This window comes from Lates calcarifer, linkage group LG24 (assembly GCF_001640805.2).
Source record: "Lates calcarifer isolate ASB-BC8 linkage group LG24, TLL_Latcal_v3, whole genome shotgun sequence".
NCBI classification, from domain to species: Eukaryota; Metazoa; Chordata; class Actinopteri; family Centropomidae; genus Lates; species Lates calcarifer.
Window position 1 is genome coordinate 5,526,418 of NC_066856.1, and position 18,313 is coordinate 5,544,730.

The 18,313-nt window shown below is 40.6% G+C and overlaps 1 protein-coding gene across 1 annotated transcript in view; it reads right to left on the reverse strand.

The window, feature by feature from the left end:
• The window catches only part of reck (reversion-inducing-cysteine-rich protein with kazal motifs), a 65,092-nt gene that overhangs the window by 17,526 nt on the left and 29,253 nt on the right, over positions 1 to 18,313 (reverse strand). The window contains exons 4-14 of the mRNA XM_018698322.2: positions 18,196 to 18,232; positions 16,762 to 16,847; positions 16,540 to 16,587; positions 15,782 to 15,815; positions 15,176 to 15,373; positions 13,397 to 13,661; positions 13,105 to 13,278; positions 8,121 to 8,333; positions 5,553 to 5,689; positions 4,457 to 4,600; positions 4,187 to 4,375 (exon numbers count right to left, since the gene is read on the reverse strand). Coding sequence (XP_018553838.1) covers positions 4,187 to 4,375; positions 4,457 to 4,600; positions 5,553 to 5,689; positions 8,121 to 8,333; positions 13,105 to 13,278; positions 13,397 to 13,661; positions 15,176 to 15,373; positions 15,782 to 15,815; positions 16,540 to 16,587; positions 16,762 to 16,847; positions 18,196 to 18,232 — 1,525 coding nt within the window. The remainder of the gene's footprint in view (positions 1 to 4,186; positions 4,376 to 4,456; positions 4,601 to 5,552; positions 5,690 to 8,120; positions 8,334 to 13,104; positions 13,279 to 13,396; positions 13,662 to 15,175; positions 15,374 to 15,781; positions 15,816 to 16,539; positions 16,588 to 16,761; positions 16,848 to 18,195; positions 18,233 to 18,313) is intronic.

Genomic DNA, 18,313 nt, shown 5'->3' on the forward strand with positions numbered 1-18,313 from the left:
TCATATTAATTCAGTAATGCACATTAAATAGAAGCTCGAGGAGCTCAGACTTAAAGGGAGCCAAACTTCCACTCAAACACATCATTTTCAGTGTGATCTACTCCTTAGAATTTCTCTCAACAGTAAGAGAAGCGAGAAGAACTGATAGAAATGCAGCTATGCTAATCTAGTTTGTCAGTTGTTACCCTGAGCTCACAGCAAGCAACAAGCTTGCAACAGGCAAAAACAAGCAATTTATAGGTTTCACTTCTCAGACTACATAAAACTTCCATCTAACCGCTCTAAACACACACATTTAAAGGCTCTTCAAACGACAGACACTGATTATAACTGAAAACAATGAACCATGCTGAGAGGTAGGTCAGACTGCATTATAAACACAGCACCCTTCCTTTTGATGTGAGACTGACCTTAATTCTTACTCTCCACGGTCTGAGGCGCAGCAACGCCAACTCTATAATCAAACTCAGTGATATACGCATGCATACACAACACATATTCCTCTTTTTTTTAGCATTAGTTTGTATCCCTATCTGCGTATAAAGTAAATTATAAATCTGACAAACAAACCTGTCTTTGTCTAAAGTTTACTCTTCTTCTAAAGAGATTCTGAACTGAGAACTGGCATACATTAGTTTGTGTAAAGGAACTGGAGCCAGGAGTCCCATTCACAGACCTGAGATTGACATCAATCCTCTAATGTTGAGGTATTGCCTTAAATCACATACTGGTGCTTTCTGTTGCCATAGTGACCAGCCCATCATTTGTACAATGATATGTATGTATATATATATGTGCTGATCAAGGATTAGACTCAATAAGAGTGCACTGGGTTTAAAGAACTTATCTGGGTGAAGTAGCACTTCACTGAACTGGTATCTGCTACCACCTTCAGTTATGTGTTTTTGTGGAGGATGATGCTATAATAAGCTACAGAAATTTTCACTGTACTCAGAACAAAAAACATGCTTCTGCTAACAGCTTACCTTGCAGTCAACAGGCCAATACGATGACAGCCAGACCTTGACTACCTTTTGAGTGTGAACTCTCTCTCAGTCATTCAACTATTTCAATTATTCAACTGAAATATAAACTATTCCCCATTTATCATGGTGCTGAATTGAAGAGAATCTCCACTCACTATCCCTGGTGTTGGGCAACAGCACATAAAATTCGGAGAGGAATTTGGCTCGATACAACACAGAACAGCATGTGTCCAATTCAAACCAAACATCTGTCTTCAATAAGAGAAGAACAGTTGTTAGAAATGCAAGCAAAAACAAACAACAAAACACAAAGCAAGGAGATCAATAACCCTTTGTGGATAAAGAGCGTGAGTTGGTAGGGATAGAGAGAAGGGGGTGACACAGAGTGTAAGTGAAAACCAGGGTCTTTGCCTTTGCAAACAGAGACAGATTATCAGTTAAGTGGAATGGTTTGTTTGTGGAATGGGTACTAATTAATTAGAAATTGCTAAGTTTCTGAAAAATCACACTATAGCAGTCAGTACATTTTCAGCACTTAACTCATGTCTGCCTTTACTACAGACTTGATTTAAGGGAAAAACCCATACATCATTTTGATGATGTTGAGAAAACTGTTGACAGGAGAAGTCAGAATCATCAAAAACCTGGCTAGAGCACACTTCCATGTACAGAGCTGCAAGAACTGTCTGTGCCTTCACTCTATGAAAGCATAACTGTTATTATTGAGAAGTTGACTCTTTTTCACACTTTACTGGCTCATTTCTGTTGATGTCAAGTCTGTGAGGGTTTAGTGATGTGGGCTCACAGTGATGCTCATGCTTATAGAGATGTCATAATTCTGACTTTCACATTTGTAACAAGCCTTTGTGTCAACATTCAAGTTGCAATTATGAGTGGGAAGGTGGGACTTTTCTGAAAGCACTGACCAGGAGCTTAACAATACTACCTTAACAAACAGTCCAACACCAAGCAAATGTGGATTCTGCCCTAATGAGCTGCTAATACACCTAAATTTATCTCATTATATGGCTTTTAGTGGACAGTTTTAGTGTAATAAATGTGCGCTATCTCCCGTTGAAATGAAGCTCTTTAGCTTTCCAGTATCCTTCTATAATTACAACAATATATAAAGCTAAACAGATCCACAATTGACTCTTTCAATAGTGTATTTATTTAAAAAACACACTCTCAACACACTCATCTTCATGACCTACGGGTGGTACATGTACTCTTAAAGTGATCGATGGTTAAGTGGAACCTGTGCTGCTGCCTCTAAGAACTTGTTTTCTGTTTTACAAAACTGTGACTATGCTGATTTTAAGCCTGTGAGAGCTTCAAAGAGGTTACTGCTCTGATCTAGGAGCAGCTAACAGCAGTAACTGACACGGTCTGTGGGACAGATAATAACATTCTGCTTCAGTCAACACCTTAGAGGATATTTTGAGCTTCAGTGCCTAAATTGAAAAGAACTGCAACTCATTAATCTCCACTAGAATGATCTGTGAATGAATTTATGTGGTGTCCCATATAATTTGTTAGGCAGAGGAGGCTAGTGATTGATAACACCTCTGGCTTCTTAATGACATAAAACTTTTTCTTTGATGCTGGCCATCTCTCAGGCCGAGGCTGGATCATGGATAGTTGCAGACTATGATAATTTGTTGATAAATAAATTGATCGATAAATTCTGCTTTATTCTACTTCAGTATTTGTATCCTGTACTCTAAGTCTGGGATAATATGGATGGGTAAGATATAATAATAAGAATGGGTAGATGGTTCACCTGGATGGTTCAGAAAGAAAAATTTACAACAAGCCATGGTATTAGAAAAAGGATAAAAACAGAGTTTACCAAAACAAAGAAGTGAGCTAGAAATAAGCAGATAAAAGACACCTGGTCTGGGTTACATCAGCTGTTTGTAAATCCATCAATACGTTTGTGTTAACAGCTGTAAACTAGTTACAAACTAGTGATTTACTAAACTGCACCATTAATGAAACATCCAGTCACTGAGCTTAAAATTCTGTTATGTGCGATCATGTGATAACTTAAATAAATTCAGTCTTGGGTACTGTGTTCATTTTGGATGAAGTTGGCATTTGTGGCATACACATTGTGACAGGTGGGCTTGTGCCACCCAGTTTTGTGCAAGGCGTCCACAAACTCCCCATGCAGGCTATACATGTTGAAAAAGAGTTTGTAGAAAACGAGTTCTCAAAGCAGACCAGGTCTAAGAGGTACACCCAAACTGATATTCTGGCTACACAGCAGAGGATACCCCTCTCCCCAGCCATGCTCGTGGAGCGCTGAGCCTCTTGCCAGACTTTGCAAAAGCATCTGCAAACGATAATACCTGTTATCTTAAAATGTTATTTCATGTATGATTTAATTAGGCAGAACTGAGAGTTTGTCTCTTCCAGGCTTATTTCAGGCTAGTAGATTTCAATTAACCTTGTACCACCCAATCATGCGCACTGCCCAACTGCAACAACATTTCTGGCTGTGCCACTGATTCAGAGTGGGGAAAAGTACTGCTGGAACCTGAACCAGCAGCTCCTCCTTCCATTTCATGGTTGTATTGCTTGCTAGGAAAAATCTGCAACACAATTGTGATTGGGAAAAATCCAATTATGTAACGTAACCAGTGCTATTCGGTTAGTTTGTTAATAGTGTAATTCACATTTTTGTAATTAGAGCTATAGATGTGTCATTTTTTTCCCTCTCACATTCATATTACCTGATACCCATAACTGATATGGGTTGAATGTAATGTCACTGTTGGTAGAAGGGCATGAGAGAATCAAGTCACAGTTTTTGTGCAACAAACCATCCACTGCAATCTCCTCTCTTTTGATGAAACTACATGGCATGAGGAGAGCAGTGCCCCACTGTTCTAATTTAAAAGCTGCAGATTAATTATACCTGTCCAAATTTCAACCCTCTCTCCACAGGAAGTGATGAATCTAATGACTTATTTCAAATTATTTCATGACTAATGAAATGAGAGTCATCAGGGGACATCAGTTCACCAACAGTGGCCTAACCTTCATCGCTTCTATCTCAATCACGCACCTGCAGATTGAGTTAATAGAAGAAGTTCTTCAGATTTCACAGTATTCATAAACCTTTACAACATATAGAGCAATCTATTGCTATATCTAAACCTTTTGGACAGAAAAAGACATGAAGGAGGTCTTACTCTTCCTCTGTCCTCCTACAATGCAGGGCTTGTTGGTGTCCACGCAGGGCATCTCCACACAGTTCTCCAGACGCCCACTGGGACCACAGCTGCACACCTCGTAGCACCCAGCCGGACCAGTGCGAGTCGGCACCTGGATACGAGCGTCCAGTTGCACCAGAAACTCAGAGGCCTCACCCAGTTTACAGCCTAAGAAGAAAAAACACATACACTCAAAGAGCGAAGTGAATAAACACAGTAAAGCTGATCTGTAACAGTAGTTGGTCCTACCTGGTACACAGAGGTATGGCTGACAGTTGAGTTCGTCGAGGCAGCCCTTCCTGTTGACCTGGCATAAGTGGTTGCTGGGGCAGGGGTTGGGGTTGCATGGATGGATGACCTCTTCAACGATGTTGTTGCCTAGGGAACTGGGGGCTAGAGAAAGAGTGTGAAGGAGTAGAGGTATAGGCAAGGTTTGAAAAAGGGAAGGTTCGAACAGGGTTATCTTTTTGACTTGGAATAACTTAACATCTTCTCCAAACCCAGAGGTTAACAAGACTAAGAGTCTATGGCTATACTTGCAGCTCTGTGAGGTATGGTGCTTTGAGCTACATGCTAATGTCAGCATGATAAAATGCCCACAATCACAATGCTATCATGTTGGTGTTAAGCATGTTCACTATCTTAGTTTGGTGTGTTAGCATTTGCACATTTGCTACTTAGCACTAAACACAGGTATTTTGCAGGTATTTGGTCATTTGGACAACCATAAGTCACCAAGGTTTTTACAGTTCATCCTCAGGACTGAACCAAATGTTACGGCAATCTATCCAATAGATGTTGAGATATTTCACTAAAAGCAACATATACCTTACAGTGGTACTAGATGGAAAGTCAGGATATTGCTCAAGTGGTTATGATTCATCCTCTGGGTACCATGAGTGTCTATGCAAAATTCTATGATAATATGCTATTTTGGTATGGACCAAAGTGGTGGACCAACCCACTGATAGGAGCCAGTAACTGTTTATCTTAAACTTGACAGACAGACATCCCAAATGAGATAATAATGTTTTTCTGTGTCGGTGGAATGATAGTCATAACAGCTTTATAGGATGACATAATACAGTGTTGAGTCTATCACCTTCTGAGCCTCTGTGCTCCTCTGCCCTCTAGTGCCCTCGAGTAGTCAAATCACTTTACTTGCAGATTTGGTTGAGTGAGCATGATCTGAAACTAGTGTGGTGCTAATTCTGTGTTGGAATTTCCATCTATAACTGAGCCCCTCTGCATCTCAGTACATGAGAAAATGACTGCTGCTCAACACTGTAGCTTCATAGACATTTCAAATTCCCCTCAGAAATATGTACTGTGTGCAGTGACTCACTGAGGTATCTGTGGAGGGGGATGCAGCGTTCAGGGTCATCAATGGGCGACAGCAGTTCACAGATCCTTTCTGGTGTTTGTCCTTCATGGAAACGTTTCCTGTCCCCACACTGGGTCAGGATGTCCACACAATCTGACCTGAGGACAGATAAAAGATAATAGAACACAGGAACAGAACGAGCCTGTACGTACAGTGTAACACTGCTTAACATAACATAAAGTGGTCGTGTGTAATTTTATGTTAGTGAGCGTTGTAAGCTAGACTGTGTGCAGAGAGAGAGGCTCTGTCAACACACATAGCCTGCAGCAGCATGTGCACAATGTGTGCTGGTGTAATGACATTCAAGACAAGTGGAAGATTAAAACCTGAGAGGGAGGCCATGTCTGACAAATGACTGAACAAGAAATATAGCCTGGGGGGGTGAAGTGCTGTTATGCAGCACACACACACAAATACACACACATATTGACACGTGACACAGCAGATCCTGATAAAAGGGCAGGACCTCAACCTGTCTATCAAAGCCAAGGTAGACATATTTACACTCTCATCACTCATTACTGGCTACATTACCTTATACTGTGCAGAGTGGGGTGAGAGAACAGAGAGCAGGAAAAGAATGACTGATTGAACCTGATGGTAACTAGGTAAACATGAGCAAGCTGAGACAAAAATACACCACAAATGAGATGCAGAGAACAAGCAATTAAGAGTAATTACACCACAGCAAGTCCATAAAAATGCATATTTTATGATTTGAGCAGCCGTAATCATAATTTCAATGATTACAAAATGGCTTGTGCTGCCAGTAAGAGGCTCTTGTTTTGATCTAGACATTGGAAATGTCAACAGGAACTTGCTGGATTTAATCTAGAATTCAGAAAAAAAAAAAATCAATAGTTACTCTTATTAATCATAAGCACAAGGCTCCATGGCTAAAAATTCACTCTGGTCCCCTGAAGTGTATCAGCAGCGTCTAGTGTCTAGGGACCACTAAAGTGCCTTTAAAATCTACTTAATTTGTTAGAATAGTCCAATAAAAGAGCTTGTCGGATGGCTGAATAGTTTTTGAGCCCCCCTATCCCGTCACACTTGTCTGACATGGAAATTGGGAGAGCTGTGTCTGAAGTTCTGATTTGTTCTTATCTCTCTAGAGCTACTTTCACACGTGCACTGTAAATCTGAACGTTCTAGACATTACTCAACGGAACTGTACGTGAGAACGCAAATATCTGAATCAGTTGGACTTTACCTTGCCAGCTCCCTAAAGTTCGTGCAGTGTCCGACTGAGTCAATGTGTAAATACAGCAGGAAACTGTCTGGAGAATTTACAGCAAGCCAGTGGGCGTGACAATGACATTTCTATCCTGTCCTGGAGTGCCATTTAATGGCACTGGTCTCCTGCACACTCGATCCAGGTGCCACCCATCGCCTAAACCCGACAGAGTATTTCCAGTAGGTGAGAATGTGTCTCACGCAGACATTCTCCGACTGTGTGCCGCGTGTGTGAAAGGGAGTTTAAATGTGGAAATGGCTTTTTGCATTTTAAACTGATTCTTTTTTAGATGTCTTAAAACATAAATGGATCCTTCATACTGGTACAGTCCTGGACTTATCAACACTGAAAACTACAATTTGTGAAAACAATGTCTTACCAGTTATTAAATGTAACTGTAAATGAAGCTGCTTTAGATTATGTAGTAATGTAATGTAACCAATTTATCCATCAGCATACTGAAAACATAAAAGCTAATCCCACTAATCTGCACTGAGTAGGAATATATAACACAAAGCCTATGCATATGTTATATTGTGCTGTTTAGATATGGGACTTGAAACTGATTCTTGACCTGTTGAGAGTGGTTATTGTAGTCTTGTCACCTTGTCACCTGTTAGGTGAGTTTTCTTTTTTCAAAAAACATTTGGATCAACAATACATGGTTGTTGAGCAAAAAAATAAATCTGTTTTTTTATTTCTTTTTTTTTTATCCACCCACCACTACATTTGTAGATTCTCATTTAAAAGCCAGTATTCAAATAACAGCTGAGTCTGAGGCCTGTTGTGATGTTCTCCTTACCAGAAATAATGTTTTCATACTCCAATCCATACTACCAATCCTTCCTGCTTTGCCATACTCCTGATCAGTGTTGCTACCATCAACAAAACTCTATACTTCCGTTTTTCACATCAAAAGCCTACTTATATAGGGAATGCTGCGAGACTTTAAATGTGAAGATCTGGGAGGAGTCGTTTAGTTTCCCTTTGCTGTAAAAGTCAAACAGGAACGCCTTGTTGTGATGGAGTTCCTGGTGTGGAATTTATCAAGACAACAAGTAAACACAGAGGAAGTGCTGAGTTTGTATTATTTGGGGGACACAGGAAATTAGAAAGAAAAGCTTGTATCTAATATGAGCCTGCCCAAAGGCCTGGTTCTCTCTGCCACTGCAGTAAATAAAGGCCCTAGCCACTTGAGAATTTGTGGTATACAGACAACACTATTTACATCTCCATTTACAAAATGTAGAGTGAATGATTAGGACCTAGATGTTGAATGGTAGTACACCTACTTGCATATGACGCTGCCTCTGAACTTGCTATGGCAGGGTTTGATCTGCAGGGAACATGCTACAGCCTTCCACATGTCTGGCAGACACTTCCTGATGTCCAGCACGGGAATGTTCATGAACGGCATCTTGATCGTCCCATTGGACCACAGCTTGATGTCGTTCATGGCGCCCTGGTCTGACTGGACGTTACAGCTGCGAAACAGCTCTGTGGGCCTGTGGACGGAGACAGACAGGTATCTTTACTGGACTTAAAAGTGAAATAAATATTGACAATGAAAGAGAGGGTGATTTTAAGAAAGAAAAAAATATCACATGGTCATTATCTAAACACCCGCAACTGGCATTATGCAGAACAAGGTGAGCTGGCAGCTGTAGCCTGTCTGCTCTGCCAGCCTTACAGAGGGAGTTCAAGTCCCTCTGGATAATGTGAGGGTTGTTTTCCTCTTCCACTGCACCAGGAAGTGTCTTTGATGTCTGATTGGTGGGTTTGGTCTCAAGTGAGTCAGCTAATTGGTGGTGTAAAGGGAGAAGGTTCCAGGCAGAAGTTCTGGGTGTGGTTCCACCATTCCATTTGCCCATGATGAGTGAGTGTTTTGTTTATCTTGAAGCAACCGTGTGTGTGTGTGTGAGTATGGAACCCTGGATCCTTAACTTTATTCAACCACCAAAATGGTGGTTTTCCTCTCAAACCAGGACTAAATGGGGCAATCAGCTGATTCTTATTAGGAGCAACTCACTAAAGATCTTTCCTGTGTTCAGTAATGGAGAATGGCAATCCAAGCAGTTTAATCAGGGAAGAGAATTATAGTCTGCTTTTCAGGCTTAGAGGAACAAAAGAAAATCCCACCTTTTTCCAGGAAGCAATTAGTTTCTATTCATCTCCAATTAGGTGGAGATGAACCTGCTTGAAGCTTGTTTGTTTGGCAGTCATGGTGAATATCACATCTGCTTTTACTGTTGGCAAATCTGTTATTGTTGCACTATTATAAAAGGGTGGCTAGAGTTTGAATTCCACTGGCAAAAAATGATAGACTTTGACAACAACAAAAGTTCATGTGATTTGTGCTTTAATTTGCACTGATTTGGTATCTCGAAATGTAACACATCGCATGAATGCATTAAGCTTGATTTATAGTATCCACATTCTCATGGCCACAAGGGTCCAAGTGTAAAGTTTGTGAAGGTCCGCGCAGACCTACCAAGTGCAGGTGCATGTGAAGTCTAAACACACCGATATCCTGTGTGAACGTGTCCATGTATGCAGACCCCCAAAAAGTTTTTCACGCACCCTCTAACTGTTTCCATTTTCCAGCCCATGGAGTCGCTCTGTACATTAGAGTCCTCCAGCTGAAACCAGATGACTTTCTGCTGACTCCCCACCCACATGAATAACACAAAAACAATGTACTGATACCACTCTTCAAGACTTTCTTAATCTTAAGTGGAAGTAATGGATGAAATTGTGCAATGTCACAGTGTTCATGATGCTCAGAAAAATATATATTGTGTGTGGGTTAGGGTTATGATTGTGTATGGGAAAATGTCTTTTTTTGTCCAGTGGGAATCATATAATCTCAAATTCTGAACGGCCAGTACACTAATATTTTCTCAGCCCAGCATTGCTCCTTGCATTCTTTAACCATGTACTGTATGTACTATTTATCCCATGCAGTGAACGTCATGAAACTTGTTACCATAGATATAGGAGTTGGCATGCTTCAAACTACATGCTTTCTGGATTGGATCATCATATGGCATCTGAGATCACCTTTCCGCCTACATCTTTCAACAGCATGAACTGAGACAGACACACTGAGATGCTGTCAGGAGGAGGCTGTGATAAAGCCCTGCATGCAAGTGTGACAGTTGAACAGGTAGATCCACTTTGGATAACACGTTGTCGGATAACATGTTGTTTGTTTCAAGCATTAGAAACTTCTTTGCATTTTTTGTTTGAGGGCATTTTCCTGGTGATAAATAACAGACAATGCCCAAATGCACCATTGTGGATACATACTGCAGTGCCTCATAATAACCACTAGGGACAGAAAGCCTAACCATGAGAGAAATAATAAATCAATGACTGAGTTATGTCAACAACACAGCCTGACAGATTTAGGGATTTGTTTCTAATTTAAGGCTGAAGAGCTTTTCTTTCTCGTACACCCACACAGACACAAAAAGACAGGCGGACATACACACACAATTATTAGCCCCATGCTCCTTCGCCCCGAGACACCACCTCCAGGCCAGTGTTTGTATTCCATGCTGCTCCCGGCTACACAGTCCAGTGTTTGAACCCCTCAGGGGAGGAGAAAGCCATACACGGCGCTCCTGGATCCCATCAAAGGAAACACAAAGAGCCTTACATGCAGTTTGTTCGCCTGAACTTCAAGTCCCACAATGCCACAGCATGAGCTCCATGCCATCATGATCTAACACTTGTCAAAGGGTTTCCTTTGTGAAAAATAACAGAAAGCTTAGGGTACAATCCACTTTGACTTTGAACAACACATTGGAATACTTAAGGCGTATAATAGTTTACCTATTATATTTAACCTTTTCTAAATTCATAATACTGTTCCCTTTGTGAGAAGGCTGTTGTTTGAGCTCAGCTACAAGTTTTTGTGATCTGAATATTACAGTTGCATTCAAAAGTTTAGCCACCCCTTGGCAAACTCCATAATTTATTGATTTTTGAAGCAAAAAGTAATAAATACAACCCCTGCAAGAAATAGGCATTAAAAATGATCTTCTCCTGTTCATGAAATGTGACTTTTTCTTTCATGAACTTAAAAAATAGAAAAACAGTAACAGTAATTGTGGTATGTGCAAATGTTTGGGCATCCTTATTCTTGTAAAACCCTCAAAACTTTCATTAAGTCATTAGGCCCTAACTGACTTTTACAACTGGTCAAAAACTGTCATTAGGAATTATCAGCTGATGGCATTTCCAAAGCTGATAAATTCTGTGATTCAAATCATGTGGTAACACTCAGTGATCAGGGGCTCGTCTAAGCAACTGACTGAGGATCTGAAAATGAAGCTTGGGAAGTCTATAAAAAGGAATCGAATCGCTTCCAAGTTAAAATTTCTAAAATGTCTAAAATGTCATTCAAAAATGGCAGTTAATAGGAACCGCTGACACTTGAGTGGTGTTTCACTTTGAAGTATGCTTAACTGGATAAGTTGTTGTTTTGGAAACAAATGTCATGGGCAGATGAAGTTGTAATTGAGCTCATTGGTCAAAATCACAAAGGAAGGAAAAAACACCTTGCCAACTATATTATGGGTTACTTAGTATGAACTTTGTAGGGTGCCCAAACTTTGACACATATCAAAATTACTGTTTAATTCCTTCTCTATTTGTTAATCACGTGAAATAAAAAAGTAACAGTGTATTAACATTTGAAGAAAGTGGCAATCTGTGGCCACAGTGCGAACTGGATAATAAAGGGTCAGCTCACCCAAATTACAAAAAGATTTTCAGCCACACAAGCAGTGTGACTCTAGGAGCAACGTCACTAAGATCTTTCTGTGTTCAGACTCAATATGTCAAGGAATCCTGAATGACTGACATGACATTTTAATCCAGGCATCATGATCCTGAGAGGATGTATAGTCTGCTTTTCAGTCCAAGATTAACATTCAGCATTTAGCTCAAAGCCCCAAATAACCCCTTCAAACAGATGGGATTGAAAGTATATTTCTCCTATGCTGTACCAAGCTGATCACAAATGCTATATGCTAATACACACAGAGTTAGCATATGTTAGCATGTTAAGGGTTAATGGATTCTCCTCACAGAGCCACATTAAGCCCCAGCAAATTTTCTATTTAGTGTGTTTGATACTCAAACTTAACATTCAGCTGCATCTAACTGAAATGAACATCTCCTCTCTGGTGCAAAAAAAAAGATCCAGGCTTTTCAGAATGCTCTAAAAGTGGTGTGCGAACATTTGTTGTTGCCTCTCTCACCAGGTGATCAGCAGACTGCTGTGTGTACGTGTGAAGTATATTTGAGTTTGTTTTGATGTGTGTGTGTGAGTGTGACTTCCCAGTGCAGCCTTTGAAGGCGTTCCATTTGGCCTTTGGCCCCATCTGTAGACAGTGTGTAAAACATGCTGTGGTACTGATAACTCCAGGGTCACTCACAGTTCAGTATAAATCTGTCCTTCTGTTTTTTGGCTCTCTGTCTCTTCGTCTCTCTCTGACTCTTTATACTAACTCAGGAAAATTTAAGTGTGCTCACTTGTGTGAAAACTGCAGGCTGTAAACACTGTCAACAGATGAAAATGTATTTCTTGCATATGAAATATCATACGGGTTTCAGTTGAAGTTGTAGCACTGAAAGGAGCTGAAGTGGTAGAACTGATGCTCTGTAAGCTGTGGACTTCGCATGTAAAAGCTAAAAGCAGCTGAATTGTCAGTTAATACCTAAGCAGTGAAAGCAAATGAAATGTCGTTTAATGTTAGAGCACTGAAGGCACTTAAATTGTCAGCAGCTGAGAGATAGAAATAAACGCTGGGCTGCCAGTTGAACTGTAAACTAATAAGCGAAGCAGAGTGGGAAATAGTTGAAATATTAGTCTGTATGTACGCAGAAACAATAGTTGAAATTGTCGAACTGTCAGCTGAAGAGTAGGACTTGTCAACAGATGTGCAGACTGAAAGCTGAAAGCAGTTAAAATGTCGGCTGAAATGTAAGAAAGTAAGGCAGCTGGACTGTCACTTCAAGAATAATACATGACAGAAGAAGAAAAAATTAAACCAGCTGAAATGTCAGCTGAGTTGTAAATGCAGTTATTACATTAATTAAAAAAAAAAACACCTTAACCAGTGGTCTTATTTTTAAAGCCCTGCTAGAACAAGGTATCCGCACTAAAACAGGGTGTTAAGTTGCTGTTCTTCTAGTTGAGAGGAGAAGTGGGCTACCATGAAAACCCCCTATCATTTTAACCCTGGTGAAAAGCAGGAGTCTGACCTGTTGTTGAAGTTGGTGCAGTAGGTGAGGCCCTTGCAGCCCAGCTGACAGGGTTCTCTGACATCAGCCAAGCAGTTGATGAGCTCAGTCTCCACTGGGTTGTACTCGCAGAGCTGGTCGAAGTCCTGCCACGTCTGGCTGCCCCAGTTAGTACTGATCTCCTGACACATGTCCCTGTCACAACAGAGTAGACAGAGTAGAGAGTGTGGGTTCACCTCAGCCTGTTCTCTGCCTTGGAATACATGACTATAAATCAGCTGGTGGATGTCATGTGCTTAGCAGTGCGCTGTACCTGCAGAGTGAGGTGTTGGCCTTGGAGCAGCAGTGCAGCTTAGCACAATCCATCTTGGCGGGATGGGGGGTCTCCTCTTGAGGTGGGGAAGGAGGGTGGGCGCTGCCCAGGAAGCACTGCCACATGGGTTCCTGAGGGAGCGGCTGGGAGCCACACTCCTCGATCAAACCCTCCATGATTTCATGCTCTGTGCTCATGGTGCGAAGGATTCTCCGGCAAGCTACCTGGCAGTGGGTGGCCTCCGCCCGGTCACAGCAGTACAGACCTGGATGTGAGGGATGGATGGACTGCTGGAAAACGTACTATAACTCAAATGATACGTGCTTAAGAACATAGGTGTAGCCTCACATTTTCTGAGGCAGCTGTGATGGACAATATTTGTACTTATTTTGTCATTTTTATTAGAAATGAATAAGTTTCCCTTTATACAACAACTTGCCAAGTTCTCATGAAATAGCTTCATGCTGAAAGCTGAGGTGAACAGCAGTTTCCAGTAGGAGGCTCCCATCTACTGTCTTTCCCAAGTAAAGTGAATCAATAATGAAAGATGGATAAAATGAGGGATGGATTGAGAGAATATATCAAAAAGAAAAAAAAGTACAATTGGAAGCAATATATAAACTGTATAAATGGCTCAGTCTACTGTTTTGGAGCTTCTTATAATATCACATAATCTTCCTCAGCAGATGGAGTTTCCCAGTTGTCGCGTAATTATAGATGTATATATTTCAGAACACTCTCAATCAGAACTTTTAATCTAACGTAGCCAACCCAAAGTCATCAAATGTTTGGAACATGGGAGTTGGGGATTGTTTTGTCAACCCAGTAGACGATGTTCTACCATTTTGAGAATATGTAAATGGGATTCAAACTACGAAATATACTAGAAAAACAGAACATCCTTGTATGTGGTGGTGATTTTCACTGTGTTCATCAACTTGAAGGATATGTCTACATTTTTTCAGGCCTGTATAAAGACAACAGTCAGGTGACCATATTACCTTTCTAACATGCTTCCAATGTAGATGATGGGGACTAAAATAATTTGAGGTTAATATGAGGCTTCCGCAGACTGACTTTGTCAAATCAAGAGTATCTCTTCCAGAGTTAGAGTGTTTTGTCCCCCATTACTTACACTGGAATGGTGGGAGGAGATTTTTTTAATGGCAAATATGACCAGGAGGAGTTATTATAGCAAATGAAAACTGTTTTGATGTTTATTTTTTAATACAGATTTGAAAATAGGCGAACCTGATTTTTAAAGGAGTAGCCGGCTAAAGATCTTTTGAATTCCAAATACTCATATTTATGCACAGTCCTCACTTAACAATACCTGGATACTCAACTTCTGATAGAGCCTCAGGGCCATAAAGGGTGGCTGTGCAACAGAATGTTCAATGTGAATTTTTGCTGTTTTGTAGAGCAGAGAACATACTAGAGTATAAAGACAAGATGTGGTTTGATAAGTGTCCATGGATGTTAAAACAAATATTTTGCTATGACTCTGTGTCACCATTAATATTTATTGCACATGTAATTGTTGTCAATCCAAGCAGACTGCAGCTCCTCTTCACTGTGAAGAGGCAGGATACAAACTTTTCCGAGCCAGCTTTCATCTCCACAGGAGGTGTCTATGATAGTAGGTGGGGTAGACCTTTAGGAAAGCTCCCACCAGCTACTGCCATCATAAAAAATATGCCTGCCTTTGAGTGTTGAATCCATTACTGCTGTAGAGAACCGTATTTTCCTGTCTGAAGTGTAGAGTAGAGAGGAACTTACTGTCTAAAGGGCTGCGTATGGGGTAGGACTTGGTGAAGTTGCTGACACAGCTGAGCAGCTGAGCGCTGTGACTCTGACAATACTCTTTGACAGCGTTGATCTGAGACACAGTGGGCGTCGAGTCAGTCCTGAAGATGGCTTGGCAGTACTCCCTACAGGTGGTGTGACGTCCTGCATAGCTGCAGCATGTGGAGCCCACTGGAGGAAAACACACACAAACACACAACCTATTAATTTCTTTTGAATTCAGAGCTCCAATCCTTGAGCAGATAAACACTTGTCAGATTTCATTATTCTGGCTAAAGCAGGCTGACACACATTAGACCTTAGACTAGACTAGACATCCTGCTAGGCAAATAACGAATAACAATGGCTCTGCTATGTGTGTGTGTGCATCTGTGCATGTTGTGTATTTACAGTATGTGTGACACAGCACAAGAATGAGACAGAGAGGAGAAAGAATACAAACAAGCCCATCTATTGCTACAAAAACAGTGGTGTGCTCAAGGGGTTTATTTATTTATTGGCTGGAGGGAGGGATGAGATCAGTGCTTGCAGTTATTGGCTTCTTCACTCTTCATGTTGTGTATGCGAGCAACGACTTACTTTCATTTTTGGTGATGCAGTTGTAGAGGGAATTCTAGAAAGAGAAGAGAAAAACTGTCGTGATACCGGCCACTGTTGTGTCATTTAAGACCAAATAAATCACAGTTAAAGCTCTATCTCAGTGGTTCCCAGCCTTTGTGACTGCTTACAATGACTAAATAAAAGGCTAGTGTGATTGATGAGCAGTTTTTCCTTCTTAGATTGTTTCAGTATGCAGTAGACACAGGAAAGATCATTAAACTCACTGATAAAAAAAAAAAAAAAAAAAAAAAAAACTCTCTCATTCCTTTAAACCTCTTGTGAGCCCTCAGATTCATTTTGGGACCTCACTTGGGTTCCCCCACCCAAAGTCAGGAACCACTGCTCTATCTTTTCATCAAGATCACATTTTTTTTAAGAAGAAAGTCTTGTTAATTTCTAAAGTATGGCAGATTTCTCCTTCATCACCATTCTTTACCCAATTTATCTTCACTTCAAGAAAACTTAAAATACGTAAAATCAACAGTTATTAGTATTGCATTATTGTTGACAGTAGTAGTAGCAGTACCGCTAGTGAAATGCGTTGTAGAAGTACAGCTATTAAAAATAGCAGTAGTAGTATACCTTTTCATTTATTCTGATTAGACATCCTAGGCCTATACATAACTTTGCTCTTTCATTAATGTTTTCAATGGTAATAGATGTGAATTACAGCTGACAGAACCAGGCAACCTGCAGCTACTGAATTGGTTTTACTTTACTGAAGCTCTTGGACTTACCTCTGAGGTTTTTTTGCATACTTTTGTTAGGTCATTTTTAGATGATGCCTGCCAGGGACAAGGAAAGAAAATCAAGGCAGGAAAACTTTTGAATGTAAACAGAACAGACAACAGCATAGGTCGACCTGACCTAAACATCAGCAAAGGTCAGAGCAAAACTAAAACTTTTGGGGCCGTCTTCTCAAAAAGAAAGTGGGACATCATCTGTTTATAGTTTCTCACCTGTCTGCATTCCCTGCGACACTCAGCTGAGATAGCCAGCTCACAGCAGCCCAGCCCCACCCAGCCGTCTGACTTCCTGGATACTCCTGAAGACAAATCAAACAACACAGAATAAGCCATATGCAATGCATATCAATTTTACACTTAAACTTGTCTTTGTTAAAAGCTTGATATTCCAGTTGTCCACTGCCACTCTGGTGCATGTTGCTTGTTTTATTACAGATTTACTAGAGCTAATCTGATCAATCGGCCACAGTGCATATTGCAGATATAAAAAGTTTTCTTCTATGCTTTTGTTTCCCTTACTACACCAACACATACAGAACCATGACCCCCAAACTTGTACATACTAAACTGTGGATTTTGTGTACCATTACACCCCAAGTTTCAACAAGCTCCACTGCATTTTGTAAAAGCTGTGGAAAGGTATTTGGTAAAACGAGGGGGTCATTAATTGAAGCTAACGTGTAGAGGAGAAGCGGTTACACCACCACAGTAAATCCCTAAAAGCTGCTGGAATGCGGTAAACATCAGAGAATCGATGATATCTTACAGTCTGAGAGGGTCTGAGGGAGGTATTTTTCTTAACAGGTTCAATCTTTTCCGGACTGCTGAGGCCGTCTGGACGTCAGTGTTTAGCAGGCACAAAAAGGTAAGAATAACAATACCTCCCAATCTGGAGGCAATTAGGCTTCTGACAGGTAGATTTGTTCCAAGCACAAGCAGCAGGATTTAGGCCTTTGAGGCCACTGCCTGCTTTCTGCTCTGCTGTGCTCTGGTCAAAGTCAGCTCTCCTCAAAGCTTTATCAGCTTCGCTTTTTGTCATATCCTCTCATGCATACACATACACAAAGTAGATACAGCTTAGGTTGAATGTCATGTTTCATGTCATTACTAGAGTCAAGGTATTTCCTTTTGATTTAGTGTATGCACATTCTGTTCAGTTACATAAACATGATGAGCGCTCAGACAAGAATGCATTGGAAAACCTTCCAGACAAAGGATTTAACTGTGTCTCCATGTTAAATTGAGCCACATTCTATCACCTGTACAATGACAGACTTACCCTCACTCAAGGTTTAATATTGGAGTAAAGATGAGACTGAAAACACATCTCAATATATGACTTAAAAAGTCTGGTAGAGAGTCTGTCTGCTGTTTGGTGCTGAGCAGGTATTGTACAGCAAATTAATCAGGACTTTTTAACTGAAACAGCACTTTCCCCAACCTGTTTCCAGCAACAGCAGCAGGCAGCCAAGACTGAATCAAAACAATAATGTTGCACGCTCTAAAAGCAAAACAGCTCATAAAGGCCTAAAATGTTCTAAAGAGCTGAGGAGAACTGCAGAGTTGGTGAGCTGATTTCTCTGTGTATCCAGTGTCCAATTTAGAAACTTTATATGTTTTGGCTTGAATATTAATATTCTCCCATACCTGGAAGTGTAGAGTTGATGCACATCCACAGTTCATTCTAAAAGAGATAGAAGAGAAGAAGGTTAATGTCAAATGTCTGTTGAGGTTTAACCCATTTAACAATATGTCCTTAACAATA